This window comes from Scyliorhinus canicula, chromosome 10, assembly GCF_902713615.1.
Source record: "Scyliorhinus canicula chromosome 10, sScyCan1.1, whole genome shotgun sequence".
NCBI classification, from domain to species: domain Eukaryota; kingdom Metazoa; phylum Chordata; class Chondrichthyes; order Carcharhiniformes; family Scyliorhinidae; genus Scyliorhinus; species Scyliorhinus canicula.
In genome coordinates, this window is record NC_052155.1 from 91751775 (window position 1) to 91771112 (window position 19338).

A 19338-nucleotide genomic window follows, 5' to 3' on the forward strand; every position below is an offset into this window, starting at 1 on the left:
TCACGTTTAGCAATTTGATTCAAGTTTATAATGGTACATTAGAAAACATATAAATAAAGACCAAAATCATTTAATAAGGAATAAACTGTGGGTAATTAAATGTGTTTAGTACTCACAAGCTGGTGTAGAACAATCCCTTGTGTTGTAGTAGAGACGTTGAAATTGCTTTCTACATTCCGACGAGAATGAAATTGGTCCTGTTTGATAATTAGTAGGATGTTTATAAAGATGCTTCTGCCACAGGAAAATGTATTATTATTTTAATGAATCATTATTCATTGAACACAGTACGAATAGTTCCTACCTGCAAAATGCTTTATGAACTTTTCTTTCGCCTTGGGGTCTCTATGGACAGCCTCTGTGGGGAAAAAAGGTTAATTTTTTTTTAGATATTCTTTTAGATAGTTTTAGATTTTAGAATTTTGCTAATGCTTGTCCTTTTTATCTGACTGGCAAAATGTATATATTTTGAATTGGCCTGGATGGGTGGCAAAATGCGTGGAGTACATTTTAATGATCTCAAATTCCAAATGTATAAATTTGAAAAAAGAAATCAATTATTTTTTCATACGAAGACTGGCTGCTGTCCCAGGAATGCAATATAATAATAATCTTTATTATTGTCACAAGTAGGCTTACATTAATACTGCAATGAAGTTACTGTGAAAATCCCCTCGTCGCCACACTAATCCGGCTCCTGTTCGGGCACACTGAGGAAGAATTCAGACTGTCCAATTTACTTAACAAGCATGTCTTTCGGGATTTTGTGGGAGGAAATGGGAGAACCCGGAGGAAATCCACGCAGACACGGGGAGAACGTGCAGACTCTGCACAGGCAGTGACCCAGCTGGGAATCGAACCTGGGGCCCTGGCTCTGTGGAGCAACAGTGCTAACCACTGTGCTACTATGCCACCCTTATACCTTCCTATTTATTTTACAGAAGTGTCACCACTCAAATTAAGGACCCCTGGAGGTTGAGTTACAAAGAAGAAGCTTTAAATGCTGAAAATCCAAAACAAAAGCTACATAGGAAGCCCAGCAGTTCTGACAGAAAGTTTGCACCAAAAATGTTAAACTGTCTTTGTTTTGAATGGTGTTAGATCTCTTGTGTACTTACAGCATTTTCTGTGTTTTACCAATATTCTCAGCAGTGAGTTTGATCTTTAAAGTCAACACTTTCAAAATTTAAATTTTTTCTTGCAATTATGAATATACGAACAACTGAAGAGGTGCTGTTAATCTCACTGGATGGTTGACTAATGCTTTTTATTTTGGACATGCCATCTAACCCAATGGAGAAGCATTCACTGAGATGCATTATCCATCTGACAGCTGAAAAGTAAGAGTTCCTGATGAACTGCAGAATGTACCAAGACTAAGGATAGCAAGTGTTTTGTGTAGCCATTCCTGTCCACGAAGCCACAAATGGATTCATAAGAAGTTGGCAAATTGATATGATGTTTCATTTTTTTGTTCAAGATCAGAAATACTCAATTGATCTTGGTGTCAAAGTGAAAATACATGTCAGCGGACAGAAAATCATGATATTTAGCCTTGACATTTTGGGATATAAATCGTATATTTTCTTCCCATTGTACTGCATTATATTACATTAGAGGAGGTGCAACTAGTGCACAAAATGCAAGAGATAAATAGGATAATTAAGTAATCTGGGCTCCTCAGGAAGTTGCAAAGTGACTCAAAAATTAGTAGTTCCTTCTTAGCAGTGGAATATTTGGCGCATCCTGTCACATTCTTATAGGAAGCACCATAAATGCCACAGTGCAACACTTTCTTGACCTGTCATTACGACAATTCCAGCTTGCGTGAAGTGACAACTCAAGAACCAATGCAGAGTCAGTTGTGTTCATCCACAAGCTTCTCTCATGATTCAAAATACTATCATGACATATGGAGTGGATGCACAGACCTTTAGCCTTTAGCAGACCAGTACCAAAGCAAATTGCAGATCTCTAAAAATTTGGATTTTGATATAATCAGAATTATGCAGAATGTACCATCTAGTAAATGGTGCCACTCTTTCAAAGTAACTCATTGATATCAACTGCAGTTGCCTTTATTGACTAACTTCAGAAGATGATGGAACAGAGATTACTTCCTGCTGAAATGATAAACATAGGCTATGATCTCCAAAAAAGATTTCACGAATTTACACCATTTTTGCTTTATTGTGATAGTTTTGTTCATACAGGTTATAACGAGGGCGGAGCTGACTTACTTTTCTGAAATACTTATCAGTAGAGGGCACCATTGTTGCACATTAATGATTAGAATCACAACTTTCAAGCTGTTTATCTTTGTGGTCATCACTTTGAACACAGAGTACACTTGAAAGGTTGGCTGAAGAAAGTAATCTTAGTTCTTAAAAAGCTCATATTTAAACATGAAGAACCTCCATGGCAGCATAGTCACAGGCTTGGTTACACTAAGTTCAAAAACTATGTGAACACACAGGTGGTTCTCATATCCAATTAATTTGTAAAATTTGCTCTATGTGGGTGCAAGTGAGGAGGAATTGACTGGATTTACAACAGATGACGTCATCCCCATCTGTCTCCTATCTGACTGAGAACAAAAGGAGGCAGATCACAGAGAGTGACCACAGCACGGTAGCATTGTGGATAGCACAATCGCTTAACAACTCCAGGGTCCCAGGTTCGATTCCGGCTTGGGTCACTGTCTGTGCGGAGTCTGCACATCCTCCCCGTGTGTGCGTGGGTTTCCTCCGGGTGCTCCGGTTTCCTCCCACAGTCCAAAGATGTGCAGGTTAGGTGGATTGGCCATGATAAATTGCCCTTAGTGTCTGAATTTACCCTTAGTGTTGGGTGGGGTTACTGGGTTATGGGGATAGGGTGGAGGTGTTGACCTTGGATAGGGTGCTCTTTCCAAGAGCCGGTGCAGACTCGATGGGCCGAATGGCCTCCTTCTGTACTGTAAATTCTATGAAATCATTCCTGTCAGGACTTTCCACTGTGGAGGAAAAGGGGACTTTATCCTATCATAGATCCGACTTTCCATCCCACCCCAGTAGACACTGGGGTAGTTTTTTTTTCAGGTGTAAGGAGTTCAGGTTAAAACACTCTGAGGCCACATTTATTGTGTACAAGCCATTCTAGTGTCAACATTATTACCACTTGATGGCATTAACCAAGTACCTTAATAGGCATCGGTGTCTGAAAATAGCAGATGAAAGGATTTCATACAATATCAAAGCTTTATTTTTGATTGTGATGAAGCCTGCTGTTACATTACGTTATTAATCAGAGAGCTTGAACAACATTGCCCAGCATTAATTAAGATCCCTGCTGTAGGGAGCAGCATGGCGGTGCAGTGGTTAACACTGCTGCCTCACGGCACCGAGGACCCGAGTTCGATCCCGACTCCGGGTCATTGTCATTGTGGAATTTGCACATTCTCCCCGTGCCTGCATGGGTCTCACCCCTACAACCCAAAGATGTGCAAGGTAGGTTTATTGGCCACGCTAAAATGCCCCTAAATTGGAAAACAAAAATAATTAAGTACTCTAAATTTATTTTGAAAAGAGGTCCCTGCTGTATAGCTGAATGTGAATAATACTCTGCCTGCCAGGAGACAGTTCTACTCCCTAGTAGATAAACTTGGTTGGAAAACCTTGGATGGTCCAGCACAAGAAGAATCCCGGGGCCACAACGTGGGACAGTACCTGGCTCTGCCATTATTCCACATCTTTTCTTTCCCCAGGTTGCCATTTTTAAGTAAAATGCCTGCAGTGGATCTGTTTTATACAGACCCATCCTCAAATCAAGGCAATATTTTTTCGAGGAGTTCTCAGCTACCCCAGGAATTCAGCTAAACACACTTGAAATGCCTCTGTAACATGTGTCCTGAATCCCTTTGAGGCATTTAACACAAAGGATAATCAAGAACTTGGTATTTGTGAAGTTTCAATCAACCTGAATTTGAAAAACAAATTAATCCAAGTTCCCATTCAACATAGCAGGCACATTGAACCACTGTTCATGCTACTCCACTTCCAAATGTAACACTTGCTTGATTGAAATTCATTATCGTACAATTTTATTCATGTTGTTCAGCAAGTTTCTTTTCCATAGTCCACTATGTGTTGGCTGGAGTGTTAAACTGAAAACACCAAAATCTTCACAACACTTCAACTGATAGACTTCTAATTATGTTCAACGGTTTCATTATCTACATCTCAAATCGCCTCCTGTCATGATCACAACCAAATAACATTCGCAGATGCCAGGCAATGACCATCTCCAACAAGAGAGAATTAAACCATCGCTCCTTGAGATTCAATGGCATTGCCATTACTGAATCCCTGACTATCAGCATCCTGGAGGTTATCATTGACCAGAAACTGTACAAAGTTGTTCCAAGAGCAGGTCAAAAGGCTAGGAATTGTGCAGCAAGTAACTCATCCACAGACTCGCCAAAGCCTGCCCACCACCTACAAGGCACAAGTCAGGGGTGTGATGGAATAATTCCCACTTGCTTGGATCAGTGCAGATCCAACAACATTCAAGAAGCCTGCAACCATCCAGAGCAAAGCAACCCACTTGATTGCTCCCCCTTCCACAAGCATTCATTCCCTCCACCCCGATGAACAGTAGCAGCCTTGTGTACCATCCACAAGATGCATTGCAGGAACTCACCAAGACTCCTTCGGTAGTGCCTTCCAAACCCATGGCCATGACCATCTAGAAGAAAAACGGCAGTAGATGGATGGCAGAACCATCAGCTGGAGGTTCCCCCTCCAAGCCACTCACCATCCAGACTTGGAAATATATCTCAGTTCCTTCACTGTCGCTGGGTCAAAATTCTGGAACTCCCTCCCTAACAGCACAGTGCATTTACCTACACCACATGGACTGCAGCAGTACAAGAAGGCAGCTTACCATCACCTTCTTAAAGGCAATTAGAAATGGCCAACAAATGCTGGCCTAACCAGCAAAGCCCACATCCCTGTAAAAATGAAGTTTTAAAAGCCCAGAATCTCGAGGTGCCGTCAGGTGAAATAATTTGTCCTGTGACCATATGAAGCACATCACTCTGCAACGGATCCTACTGCCTCACAAGCTGAACAGGGCTGCTTGCATTTTGTTTGCTTTAATTTTTTGACAACTTGGAATAAAATCCAGAATGATGTGGGCAAAAATAGAAATCAAAAATAGCAAAATAAAAATAAAATGTTTTTGTAAATGATTGATTTCTTGCTATATCGGGTTATTTATAAATTGTTCCGACTTCTTGCGGAGTGTATAAATAAATTTAAGCATTGACATGTGAATTCCACAGACAAAAACATCATCTGATTTGAGATCAGACACGACCTAGAGGCTAGGAACAGTAACGCTTTAAGCATGGGGCTGGCCCAAATCCTTATTTTACTTCAAGAGGATTTTATATTTAAACTACAATTGTTCCATTCAGACATCACACGAACACTATACAGGATCATCCTATCATGCTCTTAATGCCATTCCTAATGACCAAAGTGCGTGCGCTTGTATGCTTGCCCCTGTTATTGTGGGTAGAATGATCCACACTTGTTCACTAACTCTCACAGGTTGACCCGGGATTATAGTCTGTTGTCACAGGATTAGTGTTGGGAAGTGGAGGACACCGCGTGTAACAAGACACACACACACACACACTCAGGCACCTACCCTGGTCACTTCTTACCTAATGGTCTATCCGACCTTGGGAGAAAGGTGGCTTTTTCCTCTGTGAAGTATTTGCCGTCTCGGTCCAAGGCACTTGAAGTGCTGTATGGTTTGGCTATGTGCCTGCCCCGGTGACTGCTGTCTCGCACACCTTTGAGAGTGAGGTCTAGGGGCGATGGTCTCCTTTTCTGCCTGGATCCTGCTCTGTTTCCACAGTGTCCCACAGAGAGCAGCAGGAGCACGATGCCCAGAACAGTATGCCATTTCCTCCGGCCCATCTCTAGGTAAAAGAGAGATCGACAGGAGATGAACATTCCTTTCAGAAGCTTTTGGAAGCACAAATTCTCTCCTAATCCTGCCACACAGTTTGCTGACCGAAAAAAACGTGTTTCAATCCGGGGGGGAGGGTGACATCAGACCGGGGAGCAAAGCAGAGAGCTGGCGCAAAATGTACAGGATTTATTTTATACTTAAGGCTCCCTGGATCAAACTTAAAACCTTGTCATCACGGGATGAGGTGGTGTCACAAGGATAACTCAATCTCCACATTCCGGAGTTTACAGCCTGCTCGTTCATACGAGCTGTCGTTCTCCCATCCCCCAACCCCCCCTCATCACTTGTTTCGTTCCAGATAAATATCTCGTTAGGTCACATTTATAGACATGGATTAAGAAAGGTATTGCCAAAGCAGCACATTGCAATCCAGGCTTTAGTTTAGATCTACTTTGCACACATCACTGGATCGAGCAGTTTAGCAACCGCAGGGGTCAGGAACAAATGGACAAAGAGTATTGAGACTCTGCAACTTTGTCTGTTTCCAATGGTCCACTCAGGCAAGTGTGGCTGGCGTCCCGCTGGACAGAACTTGTTGCACAACTTCACCAATCCGCTCCGAAAGAATACATTCAACTCACAATATTTTAGGAATGACATTTAAAGCTCAGCCGGTGAAACTTTCGTCAAAATATCTTATAATAGTTTTATGCTGGCAGCATGTCCCCACTGCCTGCAGGCTCACCTGAACTTCAAACGATTCTGCCTTCGGCCCCTTTCAGATTCTTTCTGAGGAAGAGAGAAGCGACCGTTTTGAAAAAAAAGTGCTCCCGTGATTCCAAACAATTCCGTCTCGCACTAAGTAGATCCAGTGGCTCTAGGTAAGAAGCGCAATGTTCTGCATTCATCCATCCACACGCCGGGCGTTTTATACAGCCAGCAAAGTGTTACTTCAATATGATACTATCGACTTTGGGTAGGTGGCAGGCAATGAAAATTTCATCTCCTGCTAATCTTGCTTCCCAAGTTGCCGCTGGCACACGTTCCCTGTCCTCCCGGTGGACTGAAACTGAGGTCCATCAATTAGGATCGAGCTGAAGTCTCCAGAAAGTGGAGATTTCCCCAAGAGCAGGAAATGCCTGTCGAGTTACTTGCAAATCTGATCATCAGCGGCGGTGCCATGTTGTGCAAGGATTATGTTCACAATTTTGGGATTCCCTCAAAGCCGCTGACGTCAGAATTGTCAAGTGGAGCGGGCAGAGCTTTCAGTCAGTTAAAACACAGGAGAGAGAAATGTGTAAACAGTGCCTAATCTCAGAGCATCCAGTGTGATCCTTCTGCAACCACATTCACTGCAGCCTTAAATCTTCAGGACGAGGAAATCCCCCGTCCACCCACCGCCCACCCAAACAAAGCGAGTGTTATTTATCACCTTCCCTGTCCCTCTCCTGTCACCTTTCAATGCCAGCATTTCTCAACGTTGCTAGTTTAAATTATGAAGGACCTGAAAAGAAAGACACAACTCTGGCTGCCTGCTGCCACCCAGTAACAAGTCCATCTCGATTAAATAAAAACACAGGCAAGAATACGGCTGCAAACATGATTTTAAACAAAAACAGAAATATTTATTTTCTATTCCTGGCGAATGTGCTTTGAAATATCGCTGTCCCGCAGGCTGCGTTGCATTTACATAGAAACAAAGATAGAAGGCCCATCCTTCTCAAATTTACCCCCCCCCCCCCCCACGCCCCCACCGAGGTGTAGTGCTCCTCAGGTTAAACCACCACCAGTCTCCTCTCTCCCTAAAGCCCAACAGGTTTGCTTTGAATCACTAGCTTTCGGAGCACTGCTCCTTCATCAGGTGAATGAAGAGGTGGGTTCCAGAAACATATATAGACAAAGTCAATGATCCAAGACGATACTTTGAGTGCGAGTCTTTGCAGGTAATTAAGTCTTTACAGGTCCGGATGGAGCGACTGGAGAGAGGGATAATCACAGGATAAAGAGGTGTGAATTGTCTCAAGCCAGGACAGTTGGTAGGATTTTGCAAGCCCTGGCCAGATGGTGGGGGGTGAATGTAATGCGACATAAATCCAAGGTCCCAGCTGAGGCCATACACATGTGTGCAGAACTTGGCTATCAGTTCATGCTCGGCGATTCTGCGTTGTTGCGCATCCTGAAGGCCACCTTGGAGAATACATACCCGAAGATCAAGGGCGTGATTCTCCCTTACCCGGCGGGGTGGGTGGTCCCGGCGCCGAGGAGTGGCGTGAACCACTCCGGCGTCGGGCCACCCCGAAGGTGCGGAATCCACTGCACCTTCAGGGGCGAGGCCAGCGCTCAAGTGGTTTGCGCCGACCTGCCGATGCGGAAGGGACTTGGCGCCATGCAACTGGCTCCGAATGGCCTCTGCCGGCCGGCGCGAGTTGGTGCATACGAGAGAGCGTGTGCTGGCAGCATCCCAGTGCATGCGCAGGGTGGGTTCCTCTCCGCGTCGGCCATCGTGGACCTTTACACCAGCCGATGTGGAGGAATGGAGTGCCCCCACGGCACAGGTCTGCCCGCGGATTGGTGGGCCACGCTCGCGGGCCAGGCACCGTGGGGGCACCTCCCGTGCCCCCCCTCCCCCCGGAGGCCGCCCGTGCAGCCAGGTCCCGCCGGTAAATACCTACTCTAATTTATGCCGGTGGGACCGGTCGTAAACAGGCGGCCACAGGGCCCATTGCACGCCGGCGAATCGCCAGGGGGGGGGAGGGGGGGCACGCTGCCAGCGGCTACCGACCGGCATGGCTCGATTCCTGCCCCTGCCAAATCCCCGGCGAGGGGTCGGAGAATCCCGCCCCAGATTCTGAATGTCCTTTGTTGCTGAAGTGTTAGCTGACTGGAAGTGAACATTCCTATCTGACGATTGTTGTGCGATGTCCATTCATCCGTTGTCGCAGCGTCTGCATGGTCTCGCCAATGTACCACGCTTCGGGACATCCTTTCCTGCAGCGTATGAGGTAGACAACGTTGGCCGAGTCGCAAGAGTATGTACCAAGTACCTGGTGGGTGGTGTTCTCACATGTAATGGTGGTACCCATGTCAGTGATCTGGCTCATCTTGCAGAGGTTGCCATGGAAGGGTTGTGTGGTGTCGTGGTCGCTGTTCTCCTGAAGGCTGGGTAGTTTCCTGCATTCTCCAAGGTGGCCTTTAGGACAGTGTCAATGCAGAATCGCCAAGCAGAAACTGATAGCCACGTTCCGCACACATGAGTACGGCCTCAACCGGGACCTTGGATTCATGTGGCATTACATTCACCCCCCCCCCCCCCCCCCCCCCCCACCATCTGGCCAGGGCGTTCGAATTCTTACCAACTGTCCTGGCTTTAGACAATTCACACCTCTTTAACCTGTGATTATCCCTCTCTCCAGTTGCTCTGCCTGGACCTGTAAAGACTTAATTACCTGCAAAGACTCGTACTCAAAGTATCATCTTACATCATTGACTTTGTCCATATATGTGTTTCTGGAACCCACATCTTCATTCACCTGAGGAAGGAGCTGCGCTCCAAAAGCTAGTGATTCGAAACAAACCTGTTGGACTTTAACCTGGTGTTGTAAGATTTCTCACTGCCCACCCCAGTCCAACGCCGGCATCTCCATATCAAAAGTGTAGAGCTTCCCATGGTCATCTTGGACTATGGCAACTTTATCTTACCTTTTAATTAGAAAATAGGAACACGAGGAGGCCATTTGGCCCTTCGAATCTGCTCCACCATTCATTCTGATCATGGCTGATCTTCAAATTCAATGCCCTGATCCCACCTCCACACCCCTCTCCCATATCCTTTGATCCCTTTAGCTATATCTAATTCCTTCTAGAAATCACACAATGTTTTGTCCTCAACTACTTTCTGTGGTAGTTAATTCCACAGATACACCAGTCTCTGGTTGCAGAAATGTCTCATCACCTCAATCCTAAAAAGGTTTAGTCTTTATGCTCAAAACCCTAGTTCTGGACTCCCCCACCACCGGGAACATTCTTTCTTAATCTACCCTTTCTAATCCTGTTAGAATTTTGTATGTTTCAATCAAATCCCCCCTCACTCTTCTAAATTCCAATTAATATAATAACTAATTTAGTCTCTCATCATATGACAGTCCCGCCATCCCAGGAATCAGCCTGGTAAACCTTCACTGCACTCCCTCCATAACAAGAACATTTTTCCTCAGATAAGGACACCAAAACTGCACACAATACTCCAGGTGTGGACTCACCAACAAATTATACAATTGCAGTGAAATATCCCTATTCCTATCCTTAAAATTCTCTCTCTATGAAGGCCAACATACCATTTGCCTTCTTTACTGCCTTCTGTACCTGCATGCTTACTTTCAGCAACTGATGCACAAGCATACCAAGGTCTCGCTTTCAGCCTGCTAGCCAGCTTTCTATCCATCCCTAGTCATGACCCACAATCCCATGCGCTTTAACTTTACATAGTAATCTGCTATGTGAGATCTTATCGGAAGCCATCTGAAAGTATAAATAAACCAGGTCCACCGGTTCTCCCTGGTCAACTCTACTTGTTACATCTTTAAAGAGTTCCAGTAGATTTGTAAATCCATGTTCACTTTGCTTGATTATTCCACTGCTTTCCAAATGCTGTGTTATGAAACCCTTGTTAAAGAACTCTAGCAACTTCCCCACTACCGATGTTAGGCTCACTGGTGAAATGAAAATGAAATGAAAAATGAAAATCGCTTATTGTCACAAGTAGGCTTCAAATGAAGTTACTGTGAAAAGCCCCTAGTCGCCACATTCCGGCACCTTTTCGGGGAGGCTGGTATGGGAATTGAACCATGCTGCTGGTCTGCCTTGGTTTACCTTAAAAGCCAGCGATTTAACCCTGTGCTAAACCAGTCCATAGTTCCTTATTTTATTTCTACCTCCCTTTTTGAATAGCGGCTTATATTAGGTCTCCTCCAATCTGTAGGGACCATTCCAGTGTCCAAAGAATTTTGGAAAATAATCACCAATTAAACTATTATTTCTAGGGCCACCCCCTTAAATACTCTGGCCCCAGAGATTTGTCTGCCTTCAATCCTATTAATTTTCCCGAAACTATTTATCTATTAATATTGAGTTCTTTCAGTTCCTCACTAAAACTTGTGTTTCTCAGAATGTCCGGTACATTATTCATGTCATTCCTTGTGAAGACAGAGCAAAATATCAATTTAGTTCCTCAGCCATTTCTTTGTTTCCCGTTATAAATTCCCCCTTTTCTGACTGTAAAAGACCTACATAAATCTTTGTCAATCTTTTTCTCTTTACTTTCTGATAGAAACTTTTACAGCCAGTTTTTATGTTCCCCACTGGCTTACATTCATATTGTATTTTTGCCTTCTTCATCAATCCCTTGGTCCGACTTTGCTCAATTTTAAACTTTTCCCAATCCTCAGGTCTAGAACATAGAACATAGAAAAATACAGTAAGAAGTCTTACAACACCAGGTTAAAGTCCAACAGGTTTGTTTCAAACACGAGCTTTCGGAGCACGGCTCCTTCTTCAGGTGAATGGAAAGGCTTGTTCCAGACACAGTCAGAGATGCCCCGGAATGCGAGCACCTGCAGGCAATCAAATCATCAAAGATGCAGAGAGAGAGGTAACTCCAGGTTAAAGAGGTGTGAATTGTCCCAAGCCAGTTCAGTCGGTAGGCCTCTGCAAGTCCAGGCTTGTTGGTGGGGGCCGAATGTAATGCGACATGAATCCCAGATCCCGGTTGAGTCCGCATTCATGCGTGCGGAACTTAGCTATAAGTTTTTGCTCAGCAATTTTGCGTTGTCGCGTCTCCTGAAGGCCTCCTTGTAGAATGCTGACCCGGAGATCAGAGGCTGAATGTCCTTGACTGCTGAAGTGTTCCCCAACTGGAAGGGAACAGTCCTGCCTGTTGATAGTCGCACGATGCCCGTTTATTCGTTGTCGCAGTGTCTGCATGGTCTCGCCAATGTACCACGCTTCGGGACATCCTTTCCTGCAGCGTATGAGGTAGACTACATTGGTCGAGTCGCACGAGTATGCGCCGCGTACCTGGTGGGTGGTGTTTCCACGTGTAATGGTGGTGTCCATGTCGATGATCTGGCATGTCTTGCAGAGATTACCCTGGCAGGGTTTTGTGGTGTTGTGGTTGCTGTTCTGAAGGCTGGGTAATTTGCTGCAAACAATGGTTTGTTTGAGGTTGCGCGGTTGTTTGAAGGCCAGTAGTGGGGGTGTGGGGATGACCTTGGCAAGATGTCCATCCTCGCTGATGATGTGTTGGAGGCTGCGAAGAAGATGTCGTAGTTTCTCCGCCCCAGGAAAGTACTGGACGACGAAGGGTACTCTGTCAGTGGTGTCCCGTGTTTGTCTTCTGAGGAGGTCGGTGCGGTTTTTTGCTGTGGCGCGGTGGAACTGTCGATCAATGAGTCGAGCGCCATATCCCGTTCGTACGAGGGCATCTTTCAGCATCTGTAGGTGTCTGTTGCGCTCCTCCTTGTCTGAGCAGATCCTGTGTATACGGAGGGCTTCCCTATGGACAAGCCCTCCGTATACACAGGATCTGCTCAGACAAGGAGGAGCGCAACAGACACCTACAGATGCTGAAAGATGCCCTCGTACGAACGGGATATGGCGCTCGACTCATTGATCGACAGTTCCACCGCGCCACAGCAAAAAACCGCACCGACCTCCTCAGAAGACAAACACGGGACACCACTGACAGAGTACCCTTCGTCGTCCAGTACTTTCCTGGGGCGGAGAAACTACGACATCTTCTTCGCAGCCTCCAACACATCATCAGCGAGGATGGACATCTTGCCAAGGTCATCCCCACACCCCCACTACTGGCCTTCAAACAACCGCGCAACCTCAAACAAACCATTGTTTGCAGCAAATTACCCAGCCTTCAGAACAGCAACCACAACACCACAAAACCCTGCCAGGGTAATCTCTGCAAGACATGCCAGATCATCGACATGGACACCACCATTACACGTGGAAGCACCACCCACCAGGTACGCGGCGCATACTCGTGCGACTCGACCAATGTAGTCTACCTCATACGCTGCAGGAAAGGATGTCCCGAAGCGTGGTACATTGGCGAGACCATGCAGACACTGCGACAACGAATAAACGGGCATCGTGCGACTATCAACAGGCAGGACTGTTCCCTTCCAGTTGGGGAACACTTCAGCAGTCAAGGACATTCAGCCTCTGATCTCCGGGTCAGCATTCTACAAGGAGGCCTTCAGGAGACGCGACAACGCAAAATTGCTGAGCAAAAACTTATAGCTAAGTTCCGCACGCATGAATGCGGACTCAACCGGGATCTGGGATTCATGTCGCATTACATTCGGCCCCCACTAACAAGCCTGGACTTGCAGAGGCCTACCGACTGAACTGGCTTGGGACAATTCACACCTCTTTAACCTGGAGTTACCTCTCTCTCTGCATCTTTGATGATTTGATTGCCTGCAGGTGCTCGCATTCCGGGGCATCTCTGACTGTGTCTATATAAACATTTCTGGAACAAGCCTTTCCATTCACCTGAAGAAGGAGCCGTGCTCCGAAAGCACGTGTTTGAAACAAACCTGTTGGACTTTAACCTGGTGTTGTAAGACTTCTTACTGTGCTCACCCCAGTCCAACGCCGGCATCTCCACATCATAGAAAAATACAGCACAGAACAGGCCCTTCGGCCCACAATGTTGTGCCGAACCCTTGTCCTAGATTAATCATAGATTATCATAGAATTTACAGTGCAGAAGGAGGCCACTCGGCCCATCGAGTCTGCACCGGCTCTTGGAAAGAGCACCCTACCCGAGGTCAACACCTCCACCCTATCCCCATAACCCAGTAACCCCACCCAACACTAAGGGCAATTTAGCATGGCCAATCCACCTAACCTGCACATTTTTGGACTGTGGGAGGAAACCGGAGCACCCGGAGGAAACCCACGCACACACGGGGTGGATATGTAGACTCCACACAGACAGTGACCCAAGCCGGAATCGAACCTGGGACCCTGGAGCTGTGAAGCAATTGTGCTATCCACAATGCTACCATGCTGCCCTTAAGAATAAATTAATCTACACTCCATTATTCTACCATAATCCATGTACCTGTCTGTTGCTTTTTCTTGCTAATTTGTGTGCTTCGTCTTTGAATCTAACACTATCTCTAATTTCCTTTGTAAGCCATGGTTTGACCACAGTTCTCCTTCTTCCCTTGCGCCAGATAGGGATAAATAACTTTTGGAGTTTAGCTATTCGTTCCTTGAATGCCTGTCATTGCCTGTCCACTGCCGTTCCTTTCTGTAATGTTTCCCAGTCTATCATAGCCAACCCATGCCTCAAACTATCATTGTTACATTTATTGGGACTAAGGACCTTGACCTCAGAATCAACTACTTCACTATCCACCTTGATAAAGAACTCTAACAAATTATGGTCACTTATCCCCAAGGGCTTTCTCACAACTAGATTGCCAACTAATCTTTTCTCATTGCACAATACCCAGTCCAGGATGGTCTGTTCCCTTGTTGGATCCCCAATGTAATGGTCCAGGAGCAGCACGGTGGCACAGTGGTTAGCATTGCTGCCTCACGGCGCCAATGTCCCAGGTTCAATCCCAGCTCTGTCCATGTGGAGTTTGCACATTCTCCCCGTGTTTGTGTGGGTTTCGCCCCCACAACCCAAAAGATGTGCAGGATTGGTGGATTGGCCACACTAAAATTGCCCCTTAATAGAAAAAAATTAATTAGGTACTCTAAATTTATATTTAAAAAGATGTACTGGTCCAGAAAACCATCCCCGTATACACTCCATAAATTGCTCCTCTTTTGTACTGTGACTAATCTGACTCACCCATAATCACAGATGTTCCTTTATCACAGGCATCTCTAATTTCCTGTCTAATGCTATTCCCAACATTACCACTGCAGTTTGGTGGTCTATACCACCTCTATGAATGTTTTTTGCCCATTGGTGTTTCTTAACTCGACTCATAAAGATTCAGCATAATCTGTGCTAATATCTTTCCCCAATATTGTATCAACATCTTCTTTAGTCAACAATGCAACTCCGAGGGCAGCACAGTTGCACAGTGGTTAACATTGCTGTCTCACGGCACCGTGGTCCCAGGTTCAATTCCGACCCTGGGTCATTGTCCCGGTGGAGTTTGCACATTCTCCCCGTGTCTCACCCCCACAACCCAAAGGTGTGCAGGGTAGGTGGATTGGCCACACTAAATTGCCCCTGAATTGGAAAAACTGAAATGGATACTCAGAATTTATAAAATAAAACAATGCAACTCCATCACCTTTTTCTTTCTATCTGTCTTTCCAAAAAACTGAATATCCCTCGATGTTTAGTTCCCATCCTTGGTCACCTTAGAATCATGTTTCTGTATATAATACCCCTTTACATTTATCTGTGCAACTATTTAATCCACTTTATTTTGAATGCTCTGAGTGTCCAGGTACAAAACCTTTTAACGTTTCTTGTCCTGTCCCTATTATTTTTTATTGTGTCCTTATCTGATTCTGGCCCTTGATTTCTCTGCCTATCTCTTTTCTTATTCTCCTTGCTGTGTTTTTCTCTTGTTTTGGATTCCCCCTGCTCTTAATCCTTACATAGGTTCCCACCCCCCTGCCATATTAGTTTAAACCCTCCCCAATCGCTCCAGCAAGTACCACCCCAAGGACATCAGCCCTGCTCCTGCCCAGGTGTAACTTGTCCATCTCCCCCAGAACCAGTCCCAATGCCCCAGGAATCTGAAACCCCCCTTCACACACCACCTTTTCAGCCACGTATTCATCATATATATCCTGCTGTTTCTACTCTGACTAGGATGTGGTAATCCTGAGCTGACTACTTTTGAGGTCCTACTTTTCAATATGCTTCCAGCTCCCTATATTCTGCTTTTAGGACCTTATTCCTCTTTTTAACCGATGTCTTTTGTACCGATATGTACCACGACAACTGGCTGTTCACCCTCTCCCTTCATATTCTGCAACCGCTCTGAGACATACTTGACCCTAGTACCAGGGAGGCAACATACCATCCTGGAGTCTCTTTTCCATCCATAAAATGTCTATCTATATCCCCTCAAAATTGAATCCCTTATGATTATTGCATTTCTATGCATTTTGCTCCTCCCCTGTACAACAGAGCCAACCGTGGTGCTACAAATTTGGCTTTTGCTGCTATTATTTTCTGAGAGGTCATTCTCCTCAACAGTATCCAAAACGCTATATCTGTTTTGCAGGGGAATAGCCATAGGAGACGCCTGCACTGTCTGCCTAGCCCTCTTGCTCTGCCTGGTAGCCACCCATTCCCTTCCAGCCAGTGGAGTCTGAGCCTGCGATGTGACCACCTCTGTATACGTGCTATCCACGATACTCTCCGCCTCGAGGATGCTCCGCAATGTCTCCCAACGCTGCTCCAGTTCCGAAACTAGGGCTCTGAGGAACGGCAGCTGGCAACACCCCTACACACCTGCTGTACACCTTGAACTGGAAACTATCCTGGTTAATGACCCCTGAGTAAGTGCATTCACACTTATCCATCAAACAGAGCTGGTGGTCAAGGATTCAATTAACAAGCAGGGGTCTCTGCAATGGGGGGGGGGGGGGGGGGTTCCAGGCATTGGTCTCTCTTATGGGGGGGGGGGGCTCTCTGGTAGTGGTCTCTGTAATGGGAGGGGCTTTCTGTGGGGAGTCTCTCTTATGGGAGGGTCTTTGGTGGGGGGGTCAGTGGGGATGCCTGTCGGGGGTGGGTTGGGCAGAATTGTGGGGGAATGTGGCTCTCCGATGGACTTTGCGGGCAACCCCCTAAAAGAGTTACCCAACATGAGGGCCACCTTTCCAGGGCCACGCTGGAAAATATCTGTACCAATTCCCGCCCATTTGAATCCTGGCCGAGAGACCCAGAGATTCACTTGGGCTTGAAGAACTTGTTGTCCAGCCCGTTATTAGGATGCAAATGGTTCAAATTGACCCATTTGGATTCTCCCACAGCACTCAGCGTGAACCTTTGTGCCGCCAACGGGGGACCAGATCATCAGAAGGGATCCAGGCGGATTTTTGGCCGACACTGTAATCTCTGCTTCATCAGAAACCCCGCTACCGACGGCAAGCAGTGGGAATCCAACCCAGCATCTCCAGTGTCTGCTTGTTCCCACATTAAAGCAGTTGTAGAAGCATGTCTATTTCTAGTTATCTGATGCCTCCCAGGCCACACAAGGGCCTGGATTCGGCTTAGGTCACTGCCTGTGCGGAGTCTGCACGTTCTCCCCTGTCTGCATGGGTTTCCTCCAGGTGCTCCGATTTCCTCCCACAAGTCCCGAAAGATGTGCTGTTAGGTGAATTGGACATTTTAAATTCTCCCTCTGTGTACCCGAACAGGCGCCGGAATGTGGCGACTCGGGGATTTTCACAGTAACTTCCTTGTCATGTTAATGTAAGCCTAGTGTGACAATAAAGATTATTATTATTATAATGGTGTGCCTGTTGTCCATAGCCAGAGGTTGGCTAGCCACATTTCTCTATCATTTAAAATTAGTAAAATGCCCATTGACGCGTATGTCAGCACTCCATGAGGTATATCCGGAATCTTTAATCTTGACTAGGAAGCATTATTGTTCCTCGTCTTGGTGTGACTGGGAAGGTTTGAAGATCAAAAGGACCTAGGTGTGTTTGTCCACTGATCTCTGAAGGCAGAAGGGCAGGTTAATAGGGTGGTGAAAAAGGCATATGGGACACTCGCTTTTATCAATCGGGGCATAGATTACAAAAGCAGGGAGGTCACGATGGAGCTGTATAGAACTTGGGTGAAGACACAGCTGGAGTGCTGTGTACAATTCTGGTCGCCACATTATAGGAAGGATGTGATTGTACTGGAGAGGGTACAGAGAAGATTCACCAGAACGTTGCAGGGGATGGAACATTTAAGTTGTAAAGAGAGGTTGGATAGGCTTGAGTTGTTTTCTCTCGAGCAGAGAAGACTGAGGGGTGACCTGATTGAGGTGTACAAGTTGATGAGGGGCATGGCATTTGTTCCCCTTAGTTGTAGGGTCAGTTATGAGGGGACATCATTTCAAAGTGAGAGGTGGGAGGTTTAGGGGTGAATTTGAGGAAATCATTTTTTTCCCAGAGAGTGGTGATGGTCTGGAATGCACTGCCTGGGAGGGTGGTATGGGGGGATGCCTCACATCCTTTAAAAAGTACCTGGATGAGTACTTGGCACACCATAACATTCAAGGCTGTGGGCCAAGCGCTGGCAAGTGGGATTAGGTGGGTCTGGGCCTTTCACGCATTGGTGCAGACTCGATAGGCCGAAGGGGCTCTTCTGCACCATTTTTCATTGGTATTAATTGTGTTCCGCGTAGCACTGGTGCAAGCCCCTACACTGTCGCTGAATTGGTCCACGCTCAGCGCCAGATTTGCTAATGTGAAAGTCCACGAATCCTGCCCTGGCCATCAACACTTAGTCCCATGAATAGAGGATCCAGCCCCTTGTCTTTTGCACTGATGTGTTGGGCTCCCCTATCATTGAGGATGGGCTATTTGTGGAGCTGTCTCCTTCTGTTAGTTGTTTAATGGCCCACCACCATTTATGAGCAGATCTGCCAGGACTGTAGAAAGATCTGGGGCCAGATTCTCCGTTTCTGAGGCCCTGGGCGAGATTCTCCGTCAGCTGACGCCTAAATTGCGAAATGTGAGTGGGCGGAGAATAGCCAACCAAAGCCAAAATCGCGATGGGCACTGGTTTGACGCCAAATCGGGATCCTCCAACATCCCGAAAATGTGTCGCTTGCTGCGCGCCGTTTAAACACCGTTTGCATATCATTAACAGGCCTGACCCTGTATTCTCCGGGGCCTCCGCAATTCACCGCCTCCAATGGGCGGAGTTCCTGACAGCACGGTTCACTTGTTGTTTCAAAAATCATGACCATGGTGTCATGGCTGCTGAGAGAGAGAGATAAGGACACGGAGTATAGCGACTGGCTGTGCTGGCTGGGATGGGAGAGCCCCTGCCAGGGCTGGGGGAGGGAGAAGCACAGGCCGAGCAGCTGGGGTGCCCCCCCCCAACAGGACTAGGGCGGTGCCCAGGCACCACCCGCCATTACGGTAGCCATCTTGCTGACCACCCACTGACCACCCACCTCGGCCTCTGCTTCTATACAGTGACACCAGCTGTATATGGATGCCCACCCCCCCCCCCCCACATCACAGCGCGCCCCCTCGCCCCAAGCATCCTGCCCAACTGGCTGCCACCCATCGGAGGACCACCCAGGGCCACACTCACGGCAGTCGCCAGTGAGAGCAGTGCCAGCCAACGGTACACCTGGCAGCCAG

The 19338-nt window shown here is 46.6% G+C and overlaps 1 protein-coding gene and 1 long non-coding RNA gene across 5 annotated transcripts in view; one reads left to right on the forward strand and one right to left on the reverse strand.

Annotated features, from left to right (window-relative positions):
- Positions 1–7250, reverse strand: part of alkal1 (ALK and LTK ligand 1) — a 69474-nt gene extending 62224 nt beyond the window's left edge. The window contains exons 1-4 of one of the 4 annotated variants that reach the window (XM_038809342.1): positions 6707–7250; positions 5708–5968; positions 305–358; positions 117–197 (exon numbers count right to left, since the gene is read on the reverse strand). In XM_038809342.1, the coding sequence (XP_038665270.1) occupies positions 117–197; positions 305–358; positions 5708–5966 (394 nt within the window). In that variant the 5' untranslated portion in view covers positions 5967–5968; positions 6707–7250. The other 3 variants (XM_038809343.1, XM_038809344.1, XM_038809341.1) reach the window with 3 other exon arrangements.
- The window catches only part of LOC119972513, a 41509-nt gene continuing 28887 nt past the window's right edge, over positions 6717–19338 (forward strand). Inside the window, exon 1 of the long non-coding RNA XR_005462065.1 lies at positions 6717–6842. This is a non-coding gene — a long non-coding RNA (uncharacterized LOC119972513). The remainder of the gene's footprint in view (positions 6843–19338) is intronic.